The sequence below is a fragment of the Camelus dromedarius genome, chromosome 25 (genome assembly GCF_036321535.1).
Source record: "Camelus dromedarius isolate mCamDro1 chromosome 25, mCamDro1.pat, whole genome shotgun sequence".
Taxonomy (NCBI): Eukaryota; Metazoa; Chordata; class Mammalia; order Artiodactyla; family Camelidae; genus Camelus; species Camelus dromedarius.
This window is the reverse complement of record NC_087460.1, coordinates 19523428-19550883: the sequence shown is the minus strand read 5'-3', so window position 1 is coordinate 19550883 and position 27456 is coordinate 19523428. Positions and strand designations below refer to the sequence as shown.

Here is a 27456-nt window from a genome sequence, read left to right as displayed (position 1 = left end):
CGCGCGTGCGCAGAGGGAAAGCGGAATCTACACCTTCCCCGCCTGCGGTAGCAACTGCAGAACTATAGGAGACAATCTTTCTAGACAAGGCAGTTGAGGCGGAGGGAGCGACTGGAGAGGGGGGGTTGGCTTGGCGTGCACTCCGCACCTCGGGGACGTTACTGCGCGTGGAACGGCTACTTTTGGAAGGTGAGTGACCCTGGCCCTTACGGTGGTGCAAAACTGTCTCACGAGGCTTTGATTTCAGAGCGGCTTTTTTTCTCTTTTCACCTCCCCCAGCCGTTCCACAGACACACTCACACGTTTATACACACACACACAGGAAGTTTTGTCTTGGAGATGGCATTGCTGGGAGCGCTGTTTTCGTGGTCTTCAGACCCCAGATTCTTTTGTATCCGGTTGTTGAGTGTGTCCTTCTTAATTGGGGAGGGGATTTCAGGCAAACCGAAAGTCTTGGGGAGGGGGAAGTGAGAGCAGTGAGGAGTCGCCGGAGTTGAAGGACCCACGCTGAAGGTGACAATGACTTTTCTCAGCCGCAGTGTTCTCTGGCGAAAAGGAGCCCGGTGGCCGAAAGGCCCGAGAGAAAACGACTCGCTGGCGACTGCGGAGGGGCCCCGGGTCGGTGCACCCGCGTGGGCGCGCGCCCGGGAGGGGCCGGGCGCCGTTGTTGGACCTCGTGGTTTAGTTTCTTGCGGCCCCTCGCGCGTGTTGTGATAAGGGTGGACAATGAACGCCCCTCGCTCGAAAACTAAGTTGCCGTCTCCTTGCGAGCCGGCGGGCCGAGGGGGTTTAAATCGGCTTTTGGGGTCGGTGCCGGCGTGGCCGGGGTGCACGCGGGTGGCGTTGTCCGCCCAACTCCGGAGGGATGCGGATGCGACAATGAGCAACACGCGGCCGCTCGGCAGCCGCCCCGGCTCGCAGACGCCTCTCCCGGGCCGCGCCCAGGCAGCGCGGGCGTCCGGGGCGGCGAGGGGGGGGTCCTGTGGAGCCTCAAGTTTGGTTCGCAATTTGTTCACCTGTAGCGGAGATGTGGGCGCCGCGGCGCTCTCGAGGGCGGCCGTGTGCGGCTTAAGATGGCCAGTCGGAGCCAAGTTGACTTGGGGATGGAGGCGGCGGCGTTGTCTGCGGCCGAATGCGCGAACTCGGGAGGGCACTGCTTTTTGTGCCGAGCGTGACAGACCACGTGCTGGGGCCGCGACCCGGGTTGGGTTGGAGGTCCGGCTGAGCGTCTGGATCGCGGTCAGCCGGGAGATGCGGGCTGTCGGGGCCGGCCGGCAGGACAATGTGACTTGATGATGGCGTCTTGCCAGTTTAAAAAGCAGAGTGAAAGTCGCCAACTCTCGGCCGGTGCGGGGCGGGGAATCCGGGCGTTTCTCATCAAGGACATTGCAAAACTTTGATTAAACAGGCCTGCTGCTAGGGGAGGACTGCAGGGCCGGCTCTGGACTCTCGGGGCGCGGGTCCCGACCCTTCCCATGGGCGATCGTCAAGTGTCTCCCCCTGAGCAACAACCCCACGTCCCCGATGCTGCACGTAGGCAGCGCCCGGCTGGACAGAAAACAAAGAGCTGCATGTGCGGGTGCGGGCCGGGCCGGCGCTGGGGGCGGCCGCCGGGCGGAGGGCCGTGCGGGCCGCGCCCCCCGAAGTTCGAGCGAGTTTCGGGAGGGGCTTTTGTCCCTCGGCCCCTCGCGGGGAAACTTTGGCGGCGCTACTTGTGCGCGGAGCGGAGCCGGTGCGCGGGGAGGCGGCGTGCTTCCGCGCGGCGGGCGACCGAGGAGCGGCAGTCGGGGCCCAGGGCGCTGGAGCCGGGGCGCCGGGTGCCGCGACGCCGAGGGCCCCGGAGAGCGCGGCCGCGGCCGCTCGGCCCGCTCCCCGGGGCCGGAGCCTGCGTCTGGGAGGTCTGTGGATCCGCCTTTGAAGTCGAACTGTTGCCATGTTTGAATTACGTCAGGGCAAAGCCATGAGGAGGAACAAGCCCCGGCAGCGCGGCGTGCGGGAGGCGCGGCCTGCGGGAGGCGCCGGGCCGGCCGGGTGGGCGGGCGAGGGGCCGTTGTTCCGGCGCAGGTGAGGGAGGCGGCGGCGGCGAGGGACGCGCTCCGCTCTCGCCGCCCTCGCCCGGGCGGGCAGCCCTCCGCGGGAACTTTCCTCCCGCCCCCGGCCGCGGCCCCGGGGAGTAGTTCTGTCTGCCGCCCGGGCACCTCGGCCGCCGCCGCCGCCGCCGCGTGCCCGAGGGGGGAGCGCCGCCTGGGGCGGCCGCGGAGGACCGGGCGGGACGGGGAGGCGTTCTGCTGCTTTCGGGGAAACCGACGAGCGCCCCTCCCCCGCCGCCGAGCCGCGGCCCGCGCGCTCGAGGGGCCCCGGCCCCGACGACACCCGAAAAACCACCGCGGGGAAGTTTCGGGGCTCCCGTTGTCCTACAAAGGGAAGTGAGGACCGTGGGCGAACCGTGCGTGCAGCCCTTTTCTTTGTGTGTGTACGTGTGGGAGGGGGGCCGGGAGGGGCGAGGGCTGTTTTGGTGGGAGGGTGGCTTGTTGGGGGTGGGTGGGTAGGGCGGTGCAGAGTTTGTTCTCGCAACTCTGACCCTAGTGGGTTTCTTTGTTTTTATTTTCTCCCTCTAACCTTCGATTACTGCAGGCACTCGGAAGCCCAGGAATGACTGTTTAGCCGGACGTGGACCCTGTGCGAGATAGTTTCACCCCAGCACTCCTTCCCCCACGCACTCCTCACTCACGTTGTCCTAAGAAAGATTAAGAAGCCCCCCAACCCCCATTTTTCTTCTAATAATTAAAAAAAAAAAGAATTTGACCTTGTCATTAAACGTACTCTGAAAGCACCTGTTTTTGAACTGGGGTTTGCCGGACTCGAAAAGCCTTTTAATAATTTGTACGTTGCAAAACCGACCCCGTTAGTTAGTTGCTCAATCTAAATTAAATTGTGCGAGTTAGTTTCTGGTGGAGTTGCAGAAAAGCCTGGTGGCATTTAAAGTATTTATATAATGACTTGGGGAAGGGGGATCTTGCTTGTTCCTGGAGGTAACGCTTGCCCAGTGTTCACTGCCTTATCGCTGGACGACGTTGAAGAAGCTAGCACATAGGAGTTAGGCCTTTCTTGGAGATTTTCTCTGGGGGCTGGGGAGGAAGCTGCTCAGGAGGATGACAGGGTAAGGGCTAGCTAGCCCTGCTAGCTGCTTCAGAGTTCCTGTGAACTGGGGTTGACCTTCTGGTTACCCCTCTTAGATTTTCTTTTCAAGCTAACTTTTTTTTTTTCGGTATGTGGCCCCAGGCATAGCTCAGAAATTATGCTGGTTTGACACATGGGTGCTTCTTTGGTATTTGGGGTTTGCCTGCAGTCTAGACATTCGATAAGCAGCACCACGTCCATTGCTTCTTTCCTGATTTCTCCTGCATTTGGATCATGTTTAAGGGTTGGAATCTAAAAGTGGTCATTACCGAAAAATAATATCCTTAGATGCCACGCCCACACAAACCAAAAAAATCCATACAAATTGAAATCAGTTTTGTGCTTTCATTCTTTTGTTTTTAAATAAACAATTTTTCCTAAGTTTTGGTTGACCAAATTACAAATGTCTAAAGGCTACCAATATTAGTAACAGTACATTTCTGAAGTGGAACAGAAAGAACTTTTCAAGAGAATGAGAAACTTTGGGTTTAATAACTTTATGGCTTCCCTTTGGGCAGTTATTTCTCTGGATCATGTATTTAAAATGCATATGAGATGCTTTGCAAATACACTGGGAGATTCTTTGAGTTGTTTTTCTTAAGTAGTATTTGATAGCTGAGTTACAGCTAGGACTTCAGTATCCTGGAAAATTTCAAATAAAATATATAGAGCTTAATGGTTTTGTTTTAAAGATCAGATGATATATGTAGTGGAGATTCGGTTTATCCAGGTAGAGTTGAGAGTGGGACACACAGACAGGTCTCCGCTGCCTTTCCTTTTTGCATGACTTTTGCAGAAGTTTGGAGATAAAAGTGCCATAGGTAGTATATTTTATATTCTAGAACCTTGGTGGGTCTCAGGGCTGCTGTCGCACAGCATTATTAATTCTGTAGATGTGGAACCTGGATGATCCATTTTTTTCCCCCAGAATTGTAATCAGGTCCTGGGAAAACTGGGCTCATGGGGCTCAAACACAGACAGATTTATGTCAGAAAATCAATTTGAGAATGGTTTTCCCCATTTCATTGGGGAAGGAATAAGCTTATTTGAAATCTAAACCAACTTCATAAGTCATTACAAAGACAAATTAATTTACCATACCAGGCATATAATAGGTTGCTTTAAAAATATGACATTTTCTTTTTTTTTCCTTAAGTGATGCTAGTAATATAATCGGCTGAGAAGGAAGGGAACATACTTGTTGAGGCACTAGGTTAGTTGTTCAGAGGTCTGTGGGGTTGAAATGCCTAGGATCCAAAGCTGTGATCATCTTCAGTAAGTCATTAGCTTTGTGGTCCAATTTTCTCACCTGCCAAATAGCCACAAAAATACCTAGTTCATAGAGGATGTAAATAAGCAAGTAATGTGCTTGATACGTACTGGCTGCTGTTGTCTCACAACTTTGGGAAGTAGACATTTTACAGAAGACAAAACTGAGGCCTGGGTCAGTTTTCTCGCTGGAGGAAATATTTAGTAAATGGTGAGTGGAAAGAATGAGTGTTTTTGGTCCCCTTCCCCACCTTCAGAAACTAATGGTTCTGGGAAGACACGGCCTTCAATTCCTGTTTGCTTATCCAATTCTCATTCAACCACCTGACATCAAAAAGTGCTGTGGAAATCTAGAAAATGCCCATTTTTCCCCTGATTTCTCTTGCTCACAAGAGTGCCCTGGATTTGCCACACTTCGCTTTTGACTCTTGGGGGTTCTGAATTGAAAATACTGTTATCTTTTGGTTCTTCAATTTCTCTTATAATTGAATCTGCAACTGAGGTTTTCTGTATTGTGGATATTCTGGAAATGTAACTTAATTGCAAACAAAGGAGTTTATTTTCAAGGGAGGGAAGTTTTTTGTACTAGAAATACAGAAGTCACAGGCACATTTGCTATTACATATTCAAGTACAAAAGTTGCAGTTGAACTAAAATAATTCATTTCTAGCTTCATATTTAGTTGTTTCCACCTACTATAAATTTGATCTGGCTCAATGTTATTTTAATTTGGTTGATGTTAATGTATGCCGAGTTTAAATAGCTCTCATTTTGAGATTCATTTCTCCCCATGCTATTCTCCTAATCTCTTCCTCCCCACGTGCCTGCTTAAATTCATCAAGGGATATTTTTTTTTCTGCCAATTGTTATGAAAGCATTGACTTGTTTACTATTAATCTTTCCTAATTAAAGTAATTCATTTGGTTCCCATTTCCTGGAAATGTTTAAGACTCACATTTTTTTTCCTACAAAAGTCTACGGGCTAAACATTAAAGAGAAAAATGACATTCGAAACATCAGATTTTTAATACACATTCTTATTGGGGACGTCACTTCTGTTCCATGCCCTTAAATAGACTTACTGTTCACCTCTACTTTGGCTACCCCACTCTTAGCAAGTTCCATCTGGTTCTGTGTACTGTGTACAGTCAGCACCTGGTTGTAATATAAAACTTAGTTCCTGCCTTGCAACAGTTAAGTACCTGAAATCTTGTGTTTGGTAGGTGTTCTCCGAAAGGTATGGAAAGGTTTTGTAAAAAGATACAATTCTTAAAGAATTTCCCACGTTAAGGGGATGGAAGAGAAATCATCTTGGACAGAAGTAGCAGCTTAAGTAGAGATGTGGCTAGTTATTAACGTTGGCTTGACACTCCTGAAATAATCAGAATTCTAAGTTAAGAGCAGCTGGTAGGCTGGACCAGATCTGGAAGAGCTTTGAATGTCTGGCAAAGGAGTTTTAGATATTACCCAGAAGCCAGTGTTGGTATCTTGGAAGGGATGTTAATACTTGAACTTTAAGAAGATAACCACCTGTTTGAAGGATGCAAGGAAGTCAGTTATGAGGCTCTGACTGGAGTTCAGACACCATGATGAAGGACAGACAGGCAACAGGGATGGAAGGGACACGAACCAGAGAAGTGACACCAGAGAAGTGACGGAAAAAGCAGACTCCCTAAGGACTTGATGGTGGGCGTGGTGGTGACCATGCAGAGGATGAGAAGGGAGAGCCCAGATTTTTTGTGGAACTGTATGGATAATAATAAAGATAGTTGAACCGGGAAGAGCATTTTTAGAAGAGAAGGTCGCAGAGTCAGTTTAGGGCATGTAAAATCTAGGGCTGCCAGTCCTTGGACGGTGCTTCAGAGAGCTTAAGGGACACTCTGGAGGTTTGGATTGGACCAGGTGCCTGCTTTCCTAACATTTTTGTCAAGCTGGAAAATGGGAGAACACCTTCCCAGAAAGGAATAATGGTCTGGTTTCATGAATTTAAAGTCTCTCTGAAAGTGCTAAGTTCCTCTTTTCCCACAGACCTGGTCTTAAAAGAAAACCTTCAGAAATCAGGCTTCTCCCTTCATTTTAATTTGTTGGGTGTGTCTTGGGACAAACAGTGTCTGTTTCTCGAATGTGCAAGTCTTATAAATTCAAGGAAACACACGAGGTATGCACACTGATATTTTCATACTTTTGCTTTGCAGCCTCCCTGGCAAGTAGAAGGGAGATTCCACCCTAATATTACAGAGAGACAAAGTTAGAAGTGACTTCCTATTCAGTTGTGAAGACAGAAGCAGAAATAGACTGCAACTTGACTCATTATAGTGTCTTTTTCACCACACTCACAATAGTTACATTACCTGGTAGTCATCCCTTAAAAGCAGATAAATACTATTTCCCCAACCTTTAAGGCTCTCATCCACTGGAATCATTCTTAATCTGGAATTGGGGTACCGAGCATTTTTTTTTTAACACTATCAAAATGGGAGGACTTAACTGTTTTTTTTTTACATTATCTTAAACTCAGAGGCTTGGATTTGTGATTTGTATTTTTAACCTGTGCTATTTCAGCTGAAGAGTTATTTCCGAGTTTGACCCCTTTCCTGTAGGAGGAGTCCTAGGTTCAGTGTGGGTCCCATAGGCGGCACAGTTATAAATACTTTTACCGCATAATTTCTCATAGGCTGGTTCCATGTCTGGAGAAGCTATAGGCAAACAGGTAGGAGTCCACACCACCCCTTTCTCGGGCAAGTTTAAATTTTTAAATTTCACTTTGAAAAGTGAATAAATGAAGTAAATGCAGAACCTTGGGTGCTGGGATGTGGGTATCCACTAGAAGCAGGTAAGAGGAGCTAGTAACTTTAATCGCTCCCTGGCTTTCCTGCTGCGCTGCAGAAACACGACTTCTTGTGGGGGATACTGCAAACAAGTGTCCTAGCAGCGGGCGAACACAAATCACCCAGTCCTCTGTGACCCTTTGTGAAGAGTGTTGCTCCAGTTACACTGTTAGTGTTTGCTGGATCCTGTCCTTAACTGGTGATTACAGATAGCATACCATCGACGAAAGCGGTGTCGAGGGCGGCGTTACCAGCGACAGGCGCTGGACGCTGCTCCTAGCTTTTCATCACCAAGTGTTTTCTCGTGTTTATTTCTCCTCCTTTCCCATCATCCTGCCATTTAAAGTTCAGCTTTAAAGAATGCATCTCTTTTACTTCAAAGTTGTCTTTGCTTGCTTGGTTCCTTTTGTCTTTGTTTACCACTGCTTCCTTCCCACTTTACAAATCTTTTGCCTGTCTCTCCTCTGCAGTTTCCTTCCCATTCTGCTCCATGTCTGTTCTGATCTTATTAGTCTATTCTGTACTCTCCTGTGGGATGTGTTTCCTAGTGTGTATCTCGTCATCTCTGTGTCTTCGAGGAAGTTAGTGTAAACTCTCTGGGTTTTTTTCAGATTCCTCTTTAGTTAAGGTATGTGATGATAATTAAAGTTTTGGGTTGTGGTTCTCTTGATTAAAAAAAATAGTATATAGAAAGGGGTAAAGTAAGGGGGAGGCATAGCTCAGTGGTAGGGCACAAGCCCAGCATGCATGAGGTCTTGGGTTCAATTCCCAGTACCTCCATAATAAATAAATAAACCTAATTACCTCTCCCCAAAAAAGGGAATAAATTAAAAGTAAGCTTCCTTCATTCTTGCACCCCCCAGAGGCAACTACTAGTTACTAGTTTTTAAAAATCTGTTTTAAAAAGCCAGTTTGTGTTATTTAAGGTCTCATTTTAAAAACAGACTATGGGGTGATACTGTGTAACTGTTACTCAGTGTGCTGTTTCACAGAACAAGCTATCTTGGACAGTTTCCTCCCTGCACATATAGATCTGCTGCATTCTTTTTAAGAGCTGAGGGGGTGTCCTGTAGTATGAAGACACAATAATTTAACCAGCCTGATAATCCATAGACATTTATGTAGCTTCCAATATCTTTTTTTTTTTTTTAAAGGTCTAGAACATTTGTTTTTAGAAAGAAAAAGTGATGATTGGAAGCTATAGAGTTTTGGTCTGTTGAAAACTGAGAACACTCTAATTTCGGAGTGTTTTGATCTGAGAAATTGTATCCCTGATTTGTGCATATCAGAATTTCACTTGCCAAGATGGCACACACAAGTTGTGAAGGTAACAACTGATTTATCACTCTTGGCATACTTCATACTTACTTCTCTCTCAGTCTTCCTCTGTCTAGTCCATCCAGTGACATTTTGAGTTTTGAAAGGTATTTTTGAATGTAAGAAAGCCTTTACTACCCAGAAGGGATCTAGAAGGTGGAACTGGGGAGGTTAGTACATCGAGGGGACTATTGGTGTCCTTCGAAGCATAGCAGCTAAGGTAACCCTGATAGATGTTACATTTATCATAATAACAACCCTCTCTCTTTTCTTAAATGTTAAGTCACAGCCTTGAAAGATTTGAAATACAAGAAAAAAAGTACTCTGCAGAATTAAGTTCTTCATCCCACTGTCTTCTAATTCCGTATTAAAAAGGGCACTGAAAGCCCTAAATTTTGCATTTCTCTTCTCATACTGTTTCTTGGTTGGATCTTGAAAATCAAGTATTTGGTATTACGAAGAGATCATCTTTAAGCTTAGAATTATTTATCAGAAAACTTTTCTTAAATAGTATCTCTTTAGTATTGTCTATTGCTGTGAAGATTTCTTTCCCATTTGTATTACATTGCACTTGGTAAGCACGCTTTATGTGTGTTGAATTAGTGCAATAAGACATCACCCCTGCTCTTTGGCTTCATATATCTCATTAGATTACATTAGAATTGGCCCTTTCATATTTTTGATAAATACAGTGGTTACTTTACCCTCTCCTTGTCTCAACACTAAAGTTGAGACGTTAACACTCCCATCCTTTCACTGACCGATCCTTGAATTTACATGAAATTTATAGCTTTGGAATAGAAGAAGCCCCAATAAATCAGTCAAAACAAATGTTTAGAATTGATTGTTGCATTTTAAAAATTCACTTTTTTGTTGTCTGTGTATGCAAATTTTGTTCCTGTAATTACAGTTACTTCTCTTAGGGCTTTTGCTGACTTAGTTATTAACTTTAATCTTTTTAACTTTGAGGGATCAAATTGGACAGAACAGTACTTTCAGCATGATTGATTTGTCTTTAACTGTTACAAAAATTTGTGGCTGTTTGTCTGACAGCAGACAAAGAAACGTCAGTGAAAGTGCTTTATACAACGAAGGGCTATACCAATGACAGCTGTTTAAAGAAGTGTAATCAACACATTTATTGAGCACATATTGTGTGATTGGTGCTATCCTAGATGCTGAGATGACAAAGATGAATAAGGACAGGAGAACTCCCAACCCAGTCTATTTTTATTTTTAACAACAAGCCTATTGAGATAGGATTCACACGCCATAAAATTCACTGTTTTAAAGTGTATATAATTCGTGGCTTTTAGAACTTAAAAGAGTTTTGCAACCATCACCACTGTCTAATTTTAGAAGACAAACGACAGTTTTTAATCAGCATGTTAAGTCTTTGCTGATTTTTGCCTTTATCTCAAAGCTATTTTTTTTCCCTGCTTTTTTCAAACATGCGGTAAGTGTGAGCGTTTGGGGTCCACACTCATGTGTAACTAACTGTTCATCAATTAGGGAGCAGCATTAGCTTCCTCCTATTAAAACAGTGCTAAGTGATGTGATGTCTATAAGAATAGATGTAGCAATCACAAAGAATTTGAACAAATGAAATAGATTGTTCTAGGGGGGAGGGTACAGCTCAAGTGGTAGAGCGCATGCTTAGCATGCACAAGGTCCTGCTTTCAATCCCCAGTACCTCCTCCAAAAATAAATAAACCTAATTACCTTCCCCACATCCTGTCAAAATAAATAATTAAATAAAAATAAATAGATTGTTCTGGAGGAATTATTTAACATTGCGGAAATATGGGAGTAGGAAAGAAGTATTTTCTAAATTGAAATATAGTTGATTCACTATTGTATGAGTTTTGTACAACACAGTGATTCAGTATTTTTATAGGGAAGAAGTAAAGAACCACCCAGCTTGTTGAAATAACAGAAATCCCAAGCTTAAAATCAAATTGTGCCATGTTCCACCGCCCACATCTTCTCAACATACATAAAGTAACTTGGTTTCAGAGCCATTTTGTGTTCTTGGTCTTTTGTCAGAGATTAAGTAGGATTGTGTTTTTGTTTTTGTTTTTGTTTTTTTAAACAGTGGATCTGTAGATTTTGTGAAAATACTTTCAGTTAATCTCGGGGCTCCCCAAAACTCAAAATGGTTAAAACAACCACAGCTTAACTGGGTTGCTGTAAACAAAGCCCAGAATGAAACCCCTGTGTATTTGCTGCAGATTCCCAGGTGCCTCTCAAGTGCAGGAATAAGCTCAGAAAACATTTAATAGGTTTATTAAGTAACCATCCATTAAAAGGCTCATGCGCGCCTTGTGTGTTGCATCAGGACGAGTCATGCCTCCTCCCTGCGTTTAGCACTGCCCAGAAGAGGGTGACCCCTAGGACTTAAGGATCCTTCTCAGATGTGTAGGCAGAAGAATTTTGTCAGGACAAAGATCAGAGAGCTACGTAAAACATTGTCAGGCAGAGGACGTCAGGCTGTTGTATTTTGCCTGGTGTCTAAGAAGAACATCCCTCAAGAATGGATTGTTTCTTGGGTGTTATTTCTTGGGTGAGTTTTGTGGAGATCCCTACCAACGACGGAGAAATCACACTGAAGGTGAACACTGGATTCACAACAGCTGCCGATGAAAAGGGAAAACCTCAGTGTTAGCTCTTGCCCTCGTATTCTGGAACAGCTTGACACGAACCATGGCTTCTTGGTCAATTCCAGCCTCGGGTGAAGGCAGTTCGTATCTTGGGGATGATCTGAATTCTAGATAGTTTTGTTGGCATGTTTATTTGTTGGGGGAGAAGGGGATTGTAAGCGTGGAGATAGGAATCTGTCTGTTGCAACAGGATTTGGTCTGTGTGTTAATGGATGAACTGGCCTTTCTTGCCGTGCGTGCTTCCTTCGTCCGTCCTCAAGGGAGGCCGAGTTTCCTAGAGCAGTTGATGAAGCTGGCGACTCTAAGACGAACTGTGGACTCTTGACCTTCTTGATGGTGATGGGGAGGGTGTTAGGGGAGTTTGCAGGGCCCACAGATTGGCGTAAGGAGTAGAAAGAGTTATATTACATTTCTGCCTCAAAACAGGAATACACAAATGAAAGCAGGAACTTCTACTTTCTGAGCATTTCTTCTTTTAAACTTTCTGTGAGCCTGTATCATTGGACACTGTTTTCCCCCAAGCATCACGTGACCACTTAGGCAATTTTCATTTTTCATGTAGGTTTATTGTTAGATTGGAAAAAAAAACAACTGCCTCGTATCACAGGCCCCGCTAGGCCTTTTCCTACTATATATAGGGCAGCTTCCTCGTTTTTTTCTTCCCCAAAAATGTCATTTAATGAAAACAACACCATCAACTAAGACTATTTTCTTTTCTTGCTTTAACGATTCTTAAAGTAACTGTTGGTTTAGATTTAACTGTTGAGCTGTGTCAGTGCCTTCTGCCCCGCCCCATCTCCCTTTTGCCTGCCTCCCTCACCAACAGAAGCGTTAAACAACACTTGATGAACAATCACCGCTATTTAAAAGAGCTTAAAAGTCTTTAGCTAATTATTTGCTAAGAAAATACTTTTTTTAAAAGCAAGTTAAAAATCTTCTGTATTTCAGAATCCGTCAGTTATACACACACACACACACACACACACACACCCTGGATATTTGGTTATTTTTCTGAATCACTTTCATAAATACTTGCTCTGGGATGGCTAACCGGAATTGGAATGGAATGAGGTCAGGCAGGAGATCATCCAAAGACAAATACTGCAGTTTTTGTTCTACGCATATATTGAGTGTATTTCTAAAAAGCCTTTTAAAAGGATGAGTACAAATCTAACTAATAATTTTCTCTTATTGATGCTTTATGTGATGCTTTTGTTACGGTTCGTAGTTGGACCCTTACATACACACATACGAATTTGTCCCTTGGAGTTTAGTTTCTGTATCTGTTGCCTTTTGCCCACTCCTCTTAGTCCAGATGTTCTGGTCAAGTTGGTCCTTGGTTTGGATAGTCTAAATTACTTCTAAGTTGTATATGTACTTCCAGCTGCATTTTAGCTGCATCCAGCCCTAGAGCTGTTTTTTCCTTCCTTGCTGGATGTTGAGATTTTTTTTGATCATGAGAATCAGTTTCTCTCGCTCTCCATTTCTTGAACATCTGCCCCCTCCTGTTACTGCTGTCAGGCACAGCACCTCAAGGAAGAGCTCCAGCTACCTCTGACAGCTGAAAGGCAGACCGACGGCCAGGCAGCGTGAGCTCCTTCATAATTTGTCTTCATGGTTTATGAAGTTATTATGCTTAAATCATAATCCTGGATTTTTGTGAATTTTACATCCTCCTTTCAGTAGTTTCAGTTCAGGGCCAAATTGCCTGCTTACGACTTACCATTTATCACAGAAGAAATCCCCTCTAATTTCCCACAGGGCAAAGTAGTGCAGGCTGATGTGTATTGAGCTTCTTGTGTGCTTAGTATCAAATAGTGGTCCTGCGGTAAATGCTTAAAACTTTCCAAGAGGGGAATCACGGTAATGCAAAGGTGCAAAATAAAAGGGGGTGACTTAGCTTAAATTTTAGGATATTTAAGATTCCATTATTTCATAGGGGAGTGGGGAAGAGTTTGTATTTTCTGCTTAAAATGTTAACTTAAAAAAAAAAGCCTCCATCCTGCAATTTTGAGAATGAGTGTTTGCCGGGAGGGTAGAAGGAGGTAGCAGGGAGACCTTGTGAAGTGAGCTGGTGCCAAGAGCCCAGATGCAGGAGGTCCTCCCCAGAGCCCTCCTGTCTAACACCAAGTTGCTGGGGGCGGGGTGGAGCAGAGAGTTCCCTTGTAATAGTTTCTGGTTGTAGCCCTCAGCAAAGCTGTGTCCATTCCCTTGGCTTTACAGACTCTTGCCGAGAAGGAAAGATGTTTGGTTTTCACAAGCCAAAGATGTACCGAAGTATAGAGGGCTGCTGCATCTGCAGAGCCAAGTCGTCCAGTTCCCGGTTCACGGACAGTAAACGCTATGAAAAGGACTTCCAGAGCTGCTTTGGGTAAGATCACCTGATGTTTGTACCACCTGTAGAGTAGAAAAGATCACAGTGTACAGAAGGATTTCTAGGCAAAGCGATCAGAGCAGTGTGCTAGTAATTAAAATCACTGATGTTCTTCTGGGATTTCAAAATTTGTAGATACTGACAGGCATATGAAGAAAAGATAAACAAGATTATACTGTGTAGCACAGGGAAATATATACAAGATCTTGTGGTAGCTCACAGCGAAAAAAAATGTGACAATGAATATACGTATGTTCATGTATAACTGAAAAATTGTGCTCTACACTGGAATTTGACACAACATTGTGAAATGACTGTAACTCAATAAAATATTTTAAAAAATCACTTATATTCTAATCTACAAGGCACTTGCTCTTAAAACAAATCAAACAGTATTGACAGCCTACCTTTTTCCAGATAATGAGGAGATACAAATTAATTGTGAAGCCCCTTGTAAGCTAAAACCAAACATATCCTTTTGTTTTTAACTTGAGGATGTACAAAGAGATTTTTAAAAAAATTTTAACCTTATTTCTTCTAGTAGACGTCTTCCGCTAGTTAGCTCTCTGTCCTTTGCATTGTGTTTCTAAATTATAGAAATATATTTCACTCCAGTCTCCTGAGGATACTAACAGGACTCAATGTTCTGCCCTTAAATTTGTCAGGGTACAGTAGCTTTTATTTTATAATTTTGTTCTTTATTTATCTTCTGACAGTAAGCCTCTGTTTAATAGAGTGGAATATTTTTTTCCCAAGAAATACTTGGTTAAAATGAAATACTTAATGTTGAACCATTTCCCATGTTAGAAATTAATTTTACACTTTGTTTTTCTTATTAGAACATTTGTTATTGATCGTTAATCCTAGAATTTGTAGTTATTTTGAAGGTTGTCAAAGAGTCTTTACTAACCTTTCCTTTTAAAGTTACATTTTTCTCTTAATGTCTTTATTTCCAGTTGTATATATAATAAATGTTATTAGTATTTTTCTTATATGTATTTATAAAACAGGAAAAATGTAGTAAATGAAAAGTTCCTCAGAAATACAATTGAAAAATACCTTGGGAATTATAGATTTTTCCCCCCTCTACAGATATAGTCTTTTTTTTTTTTTTTTAAATTACAGTGCCTCTCTGGTTTTGTTTGCTGTGAAACTAGAATATCATGTCACATTTACTTGGGTGACATTTTATTGCTTACGAAATATCTACACATTTCAAGAAAGATTAATTGGACAGCGTTGTTTAAAACCATGGTGACCGGATCTTCTCTTGGTCTTAAGTTTTATTATCGTTTAATTTAAAAAAAAGTTCTTTATTCTAAAAGGAGCAAATTGCAACACATGGTACTGGTTCGTTGAATCTAAAGTTAGTTATATTTCTGAAATACACTACAGAAGCGATGGAGCTACATCACCCAGGGCGATTAGAATAACGTCTGTAAACTATAAATAGATAGTTTTTTCTAAAAGAAATGTATTTGTAGGCATTCTTTAATGTAAAGGAGACTAATAAAGGTTTGATTGCTTTCTTCTCAGGTTACACGAGACTCGTTCAGGGGACATCTGTAATGCCTGTGTCCTGCTTGTGAAAAGATGGAAGAAATTGCCCGCAGGATCAAAAAAAAACTGGAATCATGTGAGTTCATCTTTTGTCTTTCTCAGTTGTACCTCTGTTATATTTAAAGTAACATTAATTCCTCTCCTAATTTAGGAAATAATATGTTCTAGGATGAAAAAGTCTGAAAAGAATAAAGAAAAACACTAGTTGCTTCTCAGATATAATCACTTAACATTTTGGCATGTTTGGGAGCAAAATAGCTTGGCGTGGCGTTTCCCTGAGGCTGGATCCAATGTCTCCGTTTTGCAGATTCACAGAATACATTCCACATTTTAGGTTTAATCCAGAAATTCCTAGAGTGATTAGATGTGGTTCCTTTTTTCCTCTCTTAGGATAAACATTTATCCTAACTCATGTTGGTACTAATGAGCACATAGATTTGCAGTTGGAGCTGGATTTGGATCTTGTCTTTATCACTTACTAGCTGTGAACTTTGGGTGAGTGACATATATTGGGCAGATGCAAAGGTAATAGCTATCTCACAGAGCAGTTGTGAGAACTGAATGAGATAATTATATATAACACATAGTAATCACTCACATAGAAGCTATTGTTAATGCTCTGTATTTAAATCTAATCGAAATCAAACCGATACGTGAATGTGTGTTATTTGCATCTCAGTTTACAGAGTCACTAGAAACCTTCAGAAAATATTTTCGATGATGAGAACAACACTGTTACATAGTATTTAATTTTTCCAAATCGCTGACTTTCAAAAGATTATGACATTTATACAAAATAATTGTTTTTAAGCAGGAAGACATTTATTCTTCACCTTTTTTCTTAGACTAGCCTTACTTACACTGTGCTTTGGTGACAGTGACGTTACTCTGATAGGTTTCTGTGGGTCTGTTAATTTATAAAAATGTGAGTTTTTCTTTCATGAATAAGATTATCTGGAGAAGATTCAAGTTAATGATTTTGACGGTGTTGTCCACTATTTTACTAAAGGGTAGAAGTCTGCAAATAGTAAATGTGAATGAATGCGTGAGAACTGGGACCACACGGGGCTAGACCAGTGGCCATCGTCCTCGCGTAGCTGAGCTCAGGGATGACGGTGCGCAGTAGAAAGAGCATAAAGCGCAGGTCTGAAAACCTGGTCCCCTCCCCCGCCCACCCTTGCCCATTTACTAGCTTAGTGAAATAGGGCAAAATGCATAGTTTAATAACTCTTGTTTTCCTTTACTCTAAAACTGGAGTAACAAAAAAGCCCCTTACTGCTTTGTGGTGAAAGTGAAATCAAAAAGTACATGAAAGCTTTGTTTTTTCCCTTTGGTTGTGGGGGAGGTAGTTAGGTTTACTTATTTTTAGAGGAGGCACTGGGGATCGAACCCAGGACCTTGTGTGTGCTAAGCATGTGCTCTACCACTTGAGCTACACCCTCCTCCCTGAAAGCTTTTTGTAAACTACACAATATCACTCTTGTACGCATGTTGGCTGTTGTTAGGCTTGGTTTTTTTTAAACTCCTTGGGTCATTTTCACCCCTTTACATTTGTATGTAAAGCTATATACATGCTTTTGTCTAGCAGACACCTGCTATTCCTTACTTCAAAGGAGAAAAAAAACCCTAGGTAAACTATTCTTTAATACCATGTGATGATTGAAACTGCACATGGGCTGTCAAACACTGAGTAGAAAACTGTGGTTCTCCAATTTGGCTCCTTCAAGTAAGCATTTGTCTGAACCAAGGGAATACAGGGGTGTCATTTTTTAAGTGGTATTAAATATTCAGTATTTTCTTCCAGGTGGTAGATGCAAGGGCAGGACCCAGTCTTAAGACTACACTGAAACCAAAGAAAGTGAAGACTCTATCTGGAAACAGGATAAAAAGCAACCAGATCAGTAAACTGCAGAAGGAATTTAAACGTCACAGTAAGTTTGGTGTTGAAATGTGGTTACTTAAGAATAGTCTTGTTTTTATTTTGTCTGAGGATGGCCTGTGGTATTATGTATGGATCATGTTTTCTTTTAATTGCTTTTTTTTAAAAAAAAAAAAAGAGTAGAAGAAAGTGTTAACTTGGTAGAAGATGCGTTTTTCACTTTACTTGATTTTTATACATAAGGAGATTGAGGCCTGAAGATCTGCCGAAAGGTGTATAAATGCTTAGTGGACAATCCAAGACCAAAGCCCAGGTTTTCTTTTCAGGAGAGTAACTTTAGAAACCATAACTCACATGTTGTGGTAAAGCCAGTCTAAGGACTTTCAGGTTTAAGGGGCTTGGTGTGTTGTGAGGGGGGTGATAGGATGGGAAAGGAATGACAAATTAATACCAAGTTCATTTACTCTTATAGGAAGTCATTGTGGGGAGGGTGCCTGTTCTGGTACTTCTGTATTTGGGAATTTAGATTTTGAAAAGGAAATCCACGGCATATAATGCTATATTTGTGTGCTATGTTATGTAACATGTGCATCACCCTCCAGAGGGAGTCTGAGGCAGCACAATTGAATCAAACACATTAGTATTTCTGCGGGAAACATGTAGGAGCATTCATATAGGTGGAATCAACTAACTGTAAATAAGCTAGTCAGGTTTGCCTACCTAATTATGGTTCAGGTCAGGCCAGATTTTGTGGTCCAGACCACACCCCTGTTCTCAGATAACTCATGTATGTTCCTCCCACTCTTTCCAGTGCCCTCCCTTTTACCTCGACCCTCCTGTGTATTTGGTGTCTCCCCCCAAACTGGGCTGACAAGTTGATTTGCAAACTAGGTTCCGGTTTCTCCATTCTTTGGCCATCAAATAAAGCTTGTGCTGTTCCAGGCTTAGCATTGGTTTTGTTAGTGGCTGTATGAATCCAATTTGAAAAAGAACCTCTCGGGCTGAGACAGAGGGTCTTGGCCAAGCTAGGACCCCAGCATGGCTCAGGTTGACCAGTTCCAACATATGTACTGAGCACTTTAAATAGATAATTACCTTAATGATTCCCTTTTTTATAAATAATTTTAATTTGCTTATCATTAGTTTTTAACTATCTTTTTTTTTTTTCACTTTTTTTTTTTAACCTCTCAAGTGGAAGTACTGGGGATTGAACCCAGGACCTCATGCATGCTAGGCATGTGACCTACCACTGAGTTATACCCCACCCCCCATGATTTCTGTTTTAGAGGTTAGGATAGGAAGTGCAAAGTAGTGATTTAACCTTGACCCAGATCACTTAGTAAGTGGTAGAGATGAATTTGACCTTGGGTTTGTCCAGCTTCAAAGCCCCAGGCTCTTTCTACAATACTGTCCTGCTCTCTGGGGAAGTGTAACCAACCCCAGACTCCAGAGTCTTCCCAAGTCTGCTACTTTGTGCTCTTGGTGTTACCAGTCCGTAGTTATTTTGGTAATATATTTAGTCTTCAGCTAAAATATTTTAATACGCTTAGAGTAAAATATTTAGGCAACATCAAATGTATTTTGATTAGACATCTTTCTTTCTTAAGCTATCACTGAGGGAAAAAACAAAAAGACTGATTCGATCCTTCGTTCTCGCTAGATGTTTTAATGAACATTTGGGAAATAGTAATTTTCTTCTATCACTTGAGGGTTAGAGGAATTGATATTCATATGTATATTCTTAGCTCCTCCCTTTAATTATAGGGAAAGTGATACCTGACTAGCTTTTGCCTTACCTAAGGGAATATAGTATGTCCAATGTAATTTTAGATTTTTGTGATAAAGCTGTGTTGTGGAGGGGTTCAAGACTGAAAATAAGTGGGTTTCGGAGACTGAGAGTAAAATAGAGTTTTACCAGGTACCTTGTGAATTGCTTTGTGCAGCATAGCAGTTTTTAGATATTTGAATTTTACCTCACCCACTAGATGTTTTCCCTGCCTCTGGTTATGTATTTGCTTCCGTGCATCCTGCGCATACCTGACCTGTATTCCTCTTCCTGGGACATTCTTTGCTGTGTGGTGTGTACTGGAAAGGCACTGAACCCAGGGCTTGAAGACCTGGATTTGAGTTACAGTTCTTGATGCTTACAAGTATGTGACCCTGGTGTGGCTTAACATTTAACCACAATTTCCTAACCAGAGAAATGAGGATAACCAAGTAAAAAGGGGTTTTGTAAGACAAAACAAAAAAATAAATTCCCATATCCATGTTAGGCATTCTTTTTGTCATTCTTCTTCCTAAAGTCTGCAATGATTTCTGGTTGCTATAGAATAAAGTTGCAAATCCCTGGCAAATCTTTGGAGGCTCTATTTTAGGCAGTCAGTTGCCTTCGTGTATACAGGGTATTCTAATTCCACAACTTTGCTCATCACCCCTACTATCCAGCCACGCCTTTGTGCCTTTCCAAATCCTACCTAATTTTTTTTTAACGTATTAGCAAAAATCCATATATTGTATATACTACAGAACAGGATTCAGGGGAAAAGATTATTTTTCCAAAAAAGGAATTCAGTACATTTGTGCTTCCTACCTAAGTTTTAAGATTTAAAAAATTTCAGTTCTTTGAAGAATTTCCACACCTACATTCCAGAAGAGTGTTTTCCCACTGTGTTTCTATATATAGTTAATGGTTTCCCAGGTATTAGATTACACCATATAAAATTACCATTTTTATAGGTAGAAATGGTCAGGTCAGGTAAGTGCACTTTCAAATGGGTCACAGATATTAAGTTACTTCCTAGGATAGTGAATTTCCGTCAGCAGCACAGAGCTGACTGCTGTCGCTGCTGAGTATAAGGGGAGGCTTTAAACATCCCAGTAGACGTATTCTTTTAAAGAACTGCTACTCTTGAGGATTTCATTTGGTTGTTTTTTTCATAAAGTTAAGCTATTCGCATATTGGAAGGAAATGAACATAATAACACGAATGGTGCTTTCCTTGTTTTAGATTATTTTAGCTTTAATGCTATTTGACGTGAAGTTTTATTAATAGAAAACACTCATGAGCTCTGTTCAAAAAAGCTTTCTTCAGTCTGTTTCTTCCCATGCGAGACAGGACAGCGGGTTTGGTGTCTAGAAAGTACTTAATAAATACTTGGTTGCTTCTCTGAATTGAAGGCTTGCTCTCTCCACCTGTCGTGGGAACGGGGAGGGAGTCTTTAGCTTAAGGTCAGACGTGTGGTGGGCCCAGTCCCTGTCACATTGCCGTTGCTGGGAACAGCAGTATGACAGCCTTACAGCACAGTGACTGTCAACCAAGAGATTCATCTTCTGGCTTGTAAACTTTTGTGATGTCTTCTGAGGGCAAAAACACTAAGCCATGTTTAGCTGTATCTGATGAAATGCCTGCATTTCTTATTAAATCAGAATCTATTGTTTTCCCTTTATAGGTAAGGTTTGTCTTTTTTTTTTCCTTTGGTTGCTGTCAAGATTTTTTTTTCCTTTGTCTTTAGTTTCCAGGAGTTTAATTATAGTGTGTCTTGGCATTGATTTCTTTGAGTATATCCTGTTTGGGGTTTGCTTGGCTTCTTGAATCTATATAGGTTTATGTTTCTTGCCAAATTTGGCAAGTTTTCAGCCATTATATTTCCTTGAGTACTTTTTCACCTCCGCCCTCTTTCTCCTCTTCTTCCAGGACTGCAGTCACATGAATGTAGATTTTTTTGTTACAGTCACACAGGTCTCTAAGGCGCTGTTCGTTTGTTTTCTTGGTGTTGCGCAGGTTGGGTAACTTCTGTTGTTCTTGCTTCCAGCTCACCGACCATTTCCTCTGTCTCCTCCATTCTGCTGCTGAGTCTGTCCACTGAGCTTTTTATTTCATTTATTGTATTATTTTCAGTTTGGATTCCAGTTCCTTGATTCTTTTTTATAGCTGTTTTTTTTTTTTTTTTATTAACTGAGGATATTATTCAAGCTTATTTCAAGCTTGTTCATAATGGCTCATTGAAGCATTTTTGTCATGGCTACATCTCTGTCATCTTCGTTTAACAATATACTTGACTTTCCATTCAGTCTTGAGATCTTCCTGATTCTGGATACGATGTGATTTTTTAAAAAATTGAAACCTAGACATTTTAAAATTATGTTTTGGGACCCTGAGTCTGTTTAAACTGGCTGTTTTGGGGAACCCTTTTAAGAGGGAGAGTAGGGGAGGGGTGCCACCTTGTTACTGCCAGTGGTGTTGAAAGTCTTCCCGGCTCAGCGTCCATTGGCATCTGCATGGGAGGAGCTCCTGACTGCGGCTGGGTGGCGGTAGGTGGGAGCTAAGGCTCCCACGTGTGGGGGTGCTCTGGTTCCTGACTGGCCATGGTGAGAGCCCTGCCTCTTCAACAGGCTTCCACTGACACCACCCTGGTGGAGGTGTTCGGGGGGCCTCATAACACACTTGGGAGGATGGAAATCTAGGCTGCCCCTTGGCCTTAGCTGGGGTAAGTGGGGGTGGGGACCCAGTTTTTCTGTGGTGTTCAGCTGGAGTGGAGTGGTTATCATCTAATAAAGGTTTCCTATCTTGTTAGGCTGTCCCTTCCCTGGCCCCTTGGCTAGAGAGAGCAGGCTTTTGTTTGCTGTGTGTGTGCGTTTGCACCCGTTGGCATTTCTGAGTTGCTGGCTTTTTCATCTCCAAGACGGGGATTTACAGGGTACAAAGAAAACCTGTAAAAGCTAGGGCGCTCACCCCCACGTCCTTCCTTAAGTCGAGCTTCCTGGTGTTGCCAGCTCTCAGAGTCTGTAGTTTTGTTTGCGTGGTGTCCGTACGTATTTTTAGTTGTACTCACTATTAGCAGGAGGAATAGGGAAAAGTAGGTCTCCTTCTGGAAGCTGAAGCCCTCGCTTGCTTTTCGAAACACTTTCGTGTTTTTAAATGTCAGTAGTGAATAGAAAATAAATTCTCTTTTTTCCTTTTTACTAACTCGTTCAAAGCGTTTTATGCTGAGGCTTAGTTGCAGTTGCATATGACGGAGTTTTAATTTGTTTCCTCTTTATTGCAGACTCTGATGCTCACAGTACCACCTCAAGTGCTTCTCCAGCTCAGTCTCCTTGCTACAGTAACCAGTCAGATGACGGCTCGGACACAGAGATGGCGTCCGGCTCGAACAGAACGCCCGTTTTTTCCTTTTTAGATCTCACATACTGGAAAAGGTAAGAGCAACAGAAAATATCCCTCTAACCAGCAAACCTTCCTAATTATAGGCAACGGTTTCCCACTTCCTTAGCAATTAAATGGCATTTGGCAAACAGCTGGTGGCATATGTGGCTGGAGGTGGATTAGGCAAGAGTTGAGCTGAGAGTTGGGATTTTGTGTGTTTTTTCCTATTAAAAATTGATTTAAAATAAAAACTCCAGTAAGGAACCTAAATTCCCTGTAATTGAGCAGGGTAGGTATTCATTATGAACAACTCTCCCACTGAAAAAGTTAAAGGGTTAGAAATATATATATATTTTTTAAATGGCATTTTTTACAATGGCATTAAGAAATGGACAAGTTGATAAGGAATAATCAGAGGCCAAATGCTAAGTGAACGTGGGAACTCCCCCACCCCCCAGTCAAAAAAGAGATAACAGACTAGGAAAGAGAGAATATTTAAAAAGAAAGTGATGAAGGATTTTCTAGTTCACAGATTTGGGAAGACTCACAAATTAAAAATAAGGTAATAAGCAGTTATCTTGTGGATGATGGAAATTCACCCATAGACACATCATAGTGAACCTGTGGAACATGAAAGATAAAACAGATCTTAAGCAGTGAGAAAATAAAGACACTATTTTCAAAGGAACAACAAACAAGCAGAGTTCTCAGCATAAATAAAGGAGGCCAGAAAGCAATAGGTTAGTATCTTCAGTGGCCAAGAGATAATAACACTCAACCTGGAATTACATGTAGAGAGCAAAAAATATCTTTTGTAAACAAAGGCATAGGACTTTTCAACTAGAAAAAAAATACTGAGAGTTTGCTACCAAGTTGACTCAATAACGAAAATTGTACAGGCAGAAAAGAGATCCAAGGTTGAAATTCTGAGAAGGATAAATAAAGAAAGTAGCAAATATTTAGGTAAATTGAAACAGACACTGACTGCTTAAAATGACAATAGTTCTGGGAAGTTTAAAAAAATTACATGACAACAGTAACATAGAAGTCAAAGTAATAGAGTGATAGGAGTTAAAATGTCCTAACATCCTTTGCATTATTGAGAAAAAATGTGTTGAATAACTTTAGAATTTGATTAATTAACTGTGATCACTCAAAGAATAAAGATTAGAGTGTGAAACTTCAGAGAAGAAGGGAAGGGAAGAGAATTTTAAAATACACCTAGCAAAATAAAATGATAGTAGGAAACCTCCATATATTTGTAAATTAAGAAACCATGAGTCCAAGAAGAAGGTATGAGTTAGAGAATTCTTGCAAACTAGAAAACAACTGAAAAATATAACAAATCAAAACATGTGGTATGAAGTTAAAAAGGCAGATGGAAGAAAAGTTCTTAACCTTTAATGCTTCTTATAACAGAAAGATGAACAAGAAATGAACAGATATGCATCCAATATAAAGAAAAATAAAAGCAAGGAAATCCTCAAGATAGGAGTGGAAATAAATGAGGTAGAAAACAATACGAATGGATAGTATGAGTAAAGCCAAGAGTTGGTTCTTGAAAAAGACTTGACCAAAAAAGTTAGTAGTAGCTATGAAGTAGGTCAGGAAGAAGAGATGGTACCCGCCAGCATCTTGGACAAGACGAGGGAGGGTCCACTGTGGGATAGTATAAACATTATTATGCCAGTTTTTAATTTATTTATTATTTATTTTTAAATTTATTTTTATTTATTTATGTTTATTATTATAAAATTATTATGCCAATAAATTTGAACATATAGGTGAAGTAGATACATTAAAAAAAGAGTTTTTAACCAAAACTGTCTCAAGAAAAAAACAGAAAATCTGAACAGTCTCTTAATAAAGAAATGGATTCAGGCATCAGAAGTGTTCCCTCAAGAAAATCCCAGGCCTAGACAGACGGGTCCTACCAAACGTTGAAGAAACAAAGAAATCTAATCTTGCGCTGGCTTTTCCAGATGGTGGATAAAAGGGCATAGGCCCCAAGCGTTCCATGAGGCTAACGTAACTCTGATACCGAAACGGTATGTCATGACCAGGTTAGATTTACTCTAGGGGTGTGAGATTGTTTTAAGCATTAGAAAAGTAACTAATATAATTTGACAATTTCTAAAGGAGGGGAAAGATGCCCGTCGCCTTAGTGGTATATCAAAGTTGTTTAATAAATTTGAACTTTCCTTTAAGGTTTATAATAAAACCTTCAGCAAATAGACGGGAACCACATTGACACATAATTTGCGTTTTCAAGTTGTTCGTGTTCCCACTCCTATATCCCAGCAACATAACCCAGAACAAAGCTATAGACGTGTGCACTGATGTGTACGAGATGTTTGTAAAAGCAAAAACTGTCCCATCAGAAGGAGAGTGGGTGAATTGTGGTGTGTTCACATAGTGGGATACTGTATGTAAGTTAAAATGAAGTAAAACTCTCACTAACAATACGTATGTACCTCAGTTACTGTTGAGCAAAAATACTGCAGCGTACAGTGCAATTCCATGTATGTGTGTTCATATATTTTGATTATGAGTATGTATATATACGAGATAACTGAGCAGTATGTTTAAAGATGCATGCATGTCTATAAAGAAAGGAATGATAAATTAAAATTAAGGAGGCAAGAATGAGATGGGGTGGGGTGGGGCTGGAGAGAGGTTTCTACAGGGGGACTTCACAGGAAATAATAATCTTTCCCCCTAGAGTGTGTGACCCATGAGTAATTGGTTGTGTTGTCATTTTTAAAATGCTTTCATGTACAAGTGATGATATATGTGGATATATTTTTCATCTGCCCAGTATTAAAGCCATCAGCTGTATCAGGTGGCTGTTTTTCTTCAAGATTTGGTGATTTTTGGAGGAAACAGTTGACAGTTTGGGAGCAGCCTCTGAAACTGACTGCCGTGTCGGAGTGCCTCCTTCCCCCTTCATATTTATTGGAAATGATTCCAGTGTGAGATCGAGATGGCCTGGGCGACGCCCTTTCACTTGGAATGTGACGAGATGGTGGAAGTGAAACCTTTGGTCGTGCTGGGCAGATTTTTTGGTACTCCGACTTCTCTGCGTTACTCATCTCTTTCGGTCTGTCTCCATTGTTTCTTTCAGACAGAAGATCTGTTGTGGCATCATCTACAAAGGCCGTTTTGGGGAGGTCCTGATTGACACACACCTATTCAAGCCGTGCTGCAGTAATAAGAAGGCCGCCGCCGAGAAGCCGGCGGGGCCGGGGCCGGAGCCTCTGCCCATCTCCACGCAGGAGTGGTGACTGAGGTTCACGTAGAAGGGGAACAAAAAGTGATTTAAATTTTGGAAAACAAAGCAACTGAATGACCCTACTATTTTTTAACTTGGATCCCTGCTATTCTGCCAAAAGACGATTTCTAGAATAGTTTCGAGTGGGTTATTTTTCCTCCAGTTCCACAAACTCTGAAGCCAGTGTCTAGCTTACTGAAAGAAAAAAAAAGAAGGTGTACATAATATTTAAGATGCTGAGTATTTCATAGGAAAGCTGAATGCTGCTGTAAAGTGCTCTTTAAGTCTTTTTTAAAATCCCCTTCTAATGAATGGAATTAGGGGAATTTCAGGGGACAGAGATGGGATTTGTTGTATGATAAACGTATGTAGTTTTAGTCTTTCTATATTGAGAAGCAGTGGTTGGGGCATTTTTTAAGATGGCTGGCTACACTTGCTTTCCTTCATTATAATCAATTTGTCATAACTCAGTAACATGGACTTGCCCCTAGAGGTAGTTGTTAATAATTTTGAAATGTTAAGGTCTTGTCAAGGTTCTGTTGATTCAAGCCTGTACTACTGAATACGAAGCAGGGCAGACTAAGCTCTCTGATGCAAATGTCTTGCAGGAGTAATTTCTAAGTCCACAGAGGAGACTTGACTGTATATGTTGCATCCTGTGTCACCTCCCTCCATTATTGATAGCTGATAAAGATTTTAATTTATATGAAACCTCTAAAGCAGAATCCAAGTTCCTCTTGGGGGAGACGTCAAGTCTTCAGGGTAGGCAATCCTACATGAATAGTACCAAAGCATTACCACGTGGTAGAGAACACGCACTCAGTACAACTGGTAGATTATCTGACACATTTTATGTGCAAGTCTTCAGGATGGCACAGACGGAAAAACAAAGGTTAATGCTTCTTGGGGCATGTCTCTTAGAGGGCTTGCAAGTGTGTAAATACTTTGTTTGTGTTACATGACTGGTGACTTCATTGAAAATCTGCACAATTCAGTTTTAGCTCTGGATTACTTCAGTTGACCTTTGTGAAGGTTTTATCTGTGTAGAATGGTTGTTTGACTTGTTTTGACCAGTTAGGGTTTGGGTGGGTGTTTTTTTTTTTTTTCCCTCCATTCTGTATTAAAGTAAAATTCTACTAAAAGAAGAGGGGGTGTGTGTCAATGCTAAGTGGGCCGGTTTTGGTTTGGATTCTATTAGTCAGGCTTTCTGAACACTGTGGTGTTAGATGAGACATCCTAAATACATCTTCAGTTCTCAAATCGTCATTAAAAGCCTCTTACTTGAACCCAAACCAAAGTACTATCATTGCCTGTTTTCTACAAGTTCAGGAACAACAGATCACCAGTTCAGACTTCTCACTGGGAGGGAGGATCGTTCGCCTACCTTGTAATAATAATGCGACTCAGTGCTTTTTTTTTTTTAAAAAAACTGGATTTGAAAGATTGGATCGTATACGTGACAATAAGGAGTGAGCCACTTTTTCTGGGCACCCTATAGTTTTATAGTTCTTAATTTAAACTTAAAATTTTATATTTCTTCCTTTTGGGAAAAAACAAAACAAAACAAAACTCCAAGCTGCCGTATGCACAGACACAGTGAGTTGGGTCAGCGCTCCCACAGACTCTGAGGTGTATTACAAGAATCCCAGCCAATTAGCATCTTCCTCCTGAGTTATTTTGAAATGGTTTTTTTTTTTTTTTGTACATTTTGGCTGCAGTATTGGTGGTAGAATATACTATAATATGGATCATCTCTACTTCTGTATTTATTTATTTATTACTAGACCTCAACCACAGTCTTCTTTTCCCCTTTCCACCTCTCTTTGCCTGTAGGATGTACTGTATGTAGTCATGCACTTTGTATTAATATATTAGAAATCTACAAATCTGTTTTGTACTTTTTATACTGTTGGATACTTATAATCAAAACTTTTACTAGGGTATTGAATAAATTTAGTCTTATTAGAAAATAAAA

At 41.5% G+C, this 27456-nt stretch overlaps 1 protein-coding gene across 3 annotated transcripts; it reads left to right on the top strand.

Annotated features, from left to right (window-relative positions):
* SINHCAF (SIN3-HDAC complex associated factor) lies at positions 1-27456 on the top strand. Of its 3 annotated transcripts, none has more exons than XM_010997613.3 (6): positions 1-189; positions 13478-13625; positions 15165-15264; positions 16993-17119; positions 22113-22263; positions 25335-27456. In XM_010997613.3, the coding sequence occupies exons 2-6, from the start codon at positions 13498-13500 to the stop codon at positions 25492-25494; spliced, it is 666 nt and encodes a 221-aa protein (XP_010995915.1). In that variant the 5' UTR covers positions 1-189; positions 13478-13497; the 3' UTR covers positions 25495-27456. The 3 variants fall into 3 exon arrangements, with proteins under 3 accessions (XP_010995915.1, XP_031299705.1, XP_031299704.1); XM_031443845.2 differs by lacking the exon at positions 1-189 and adding an exon at positions 2228-2446; XM_031443844.2 differs by lacking the exon at positions 1-189 and adding an exon at positions 2228-2473.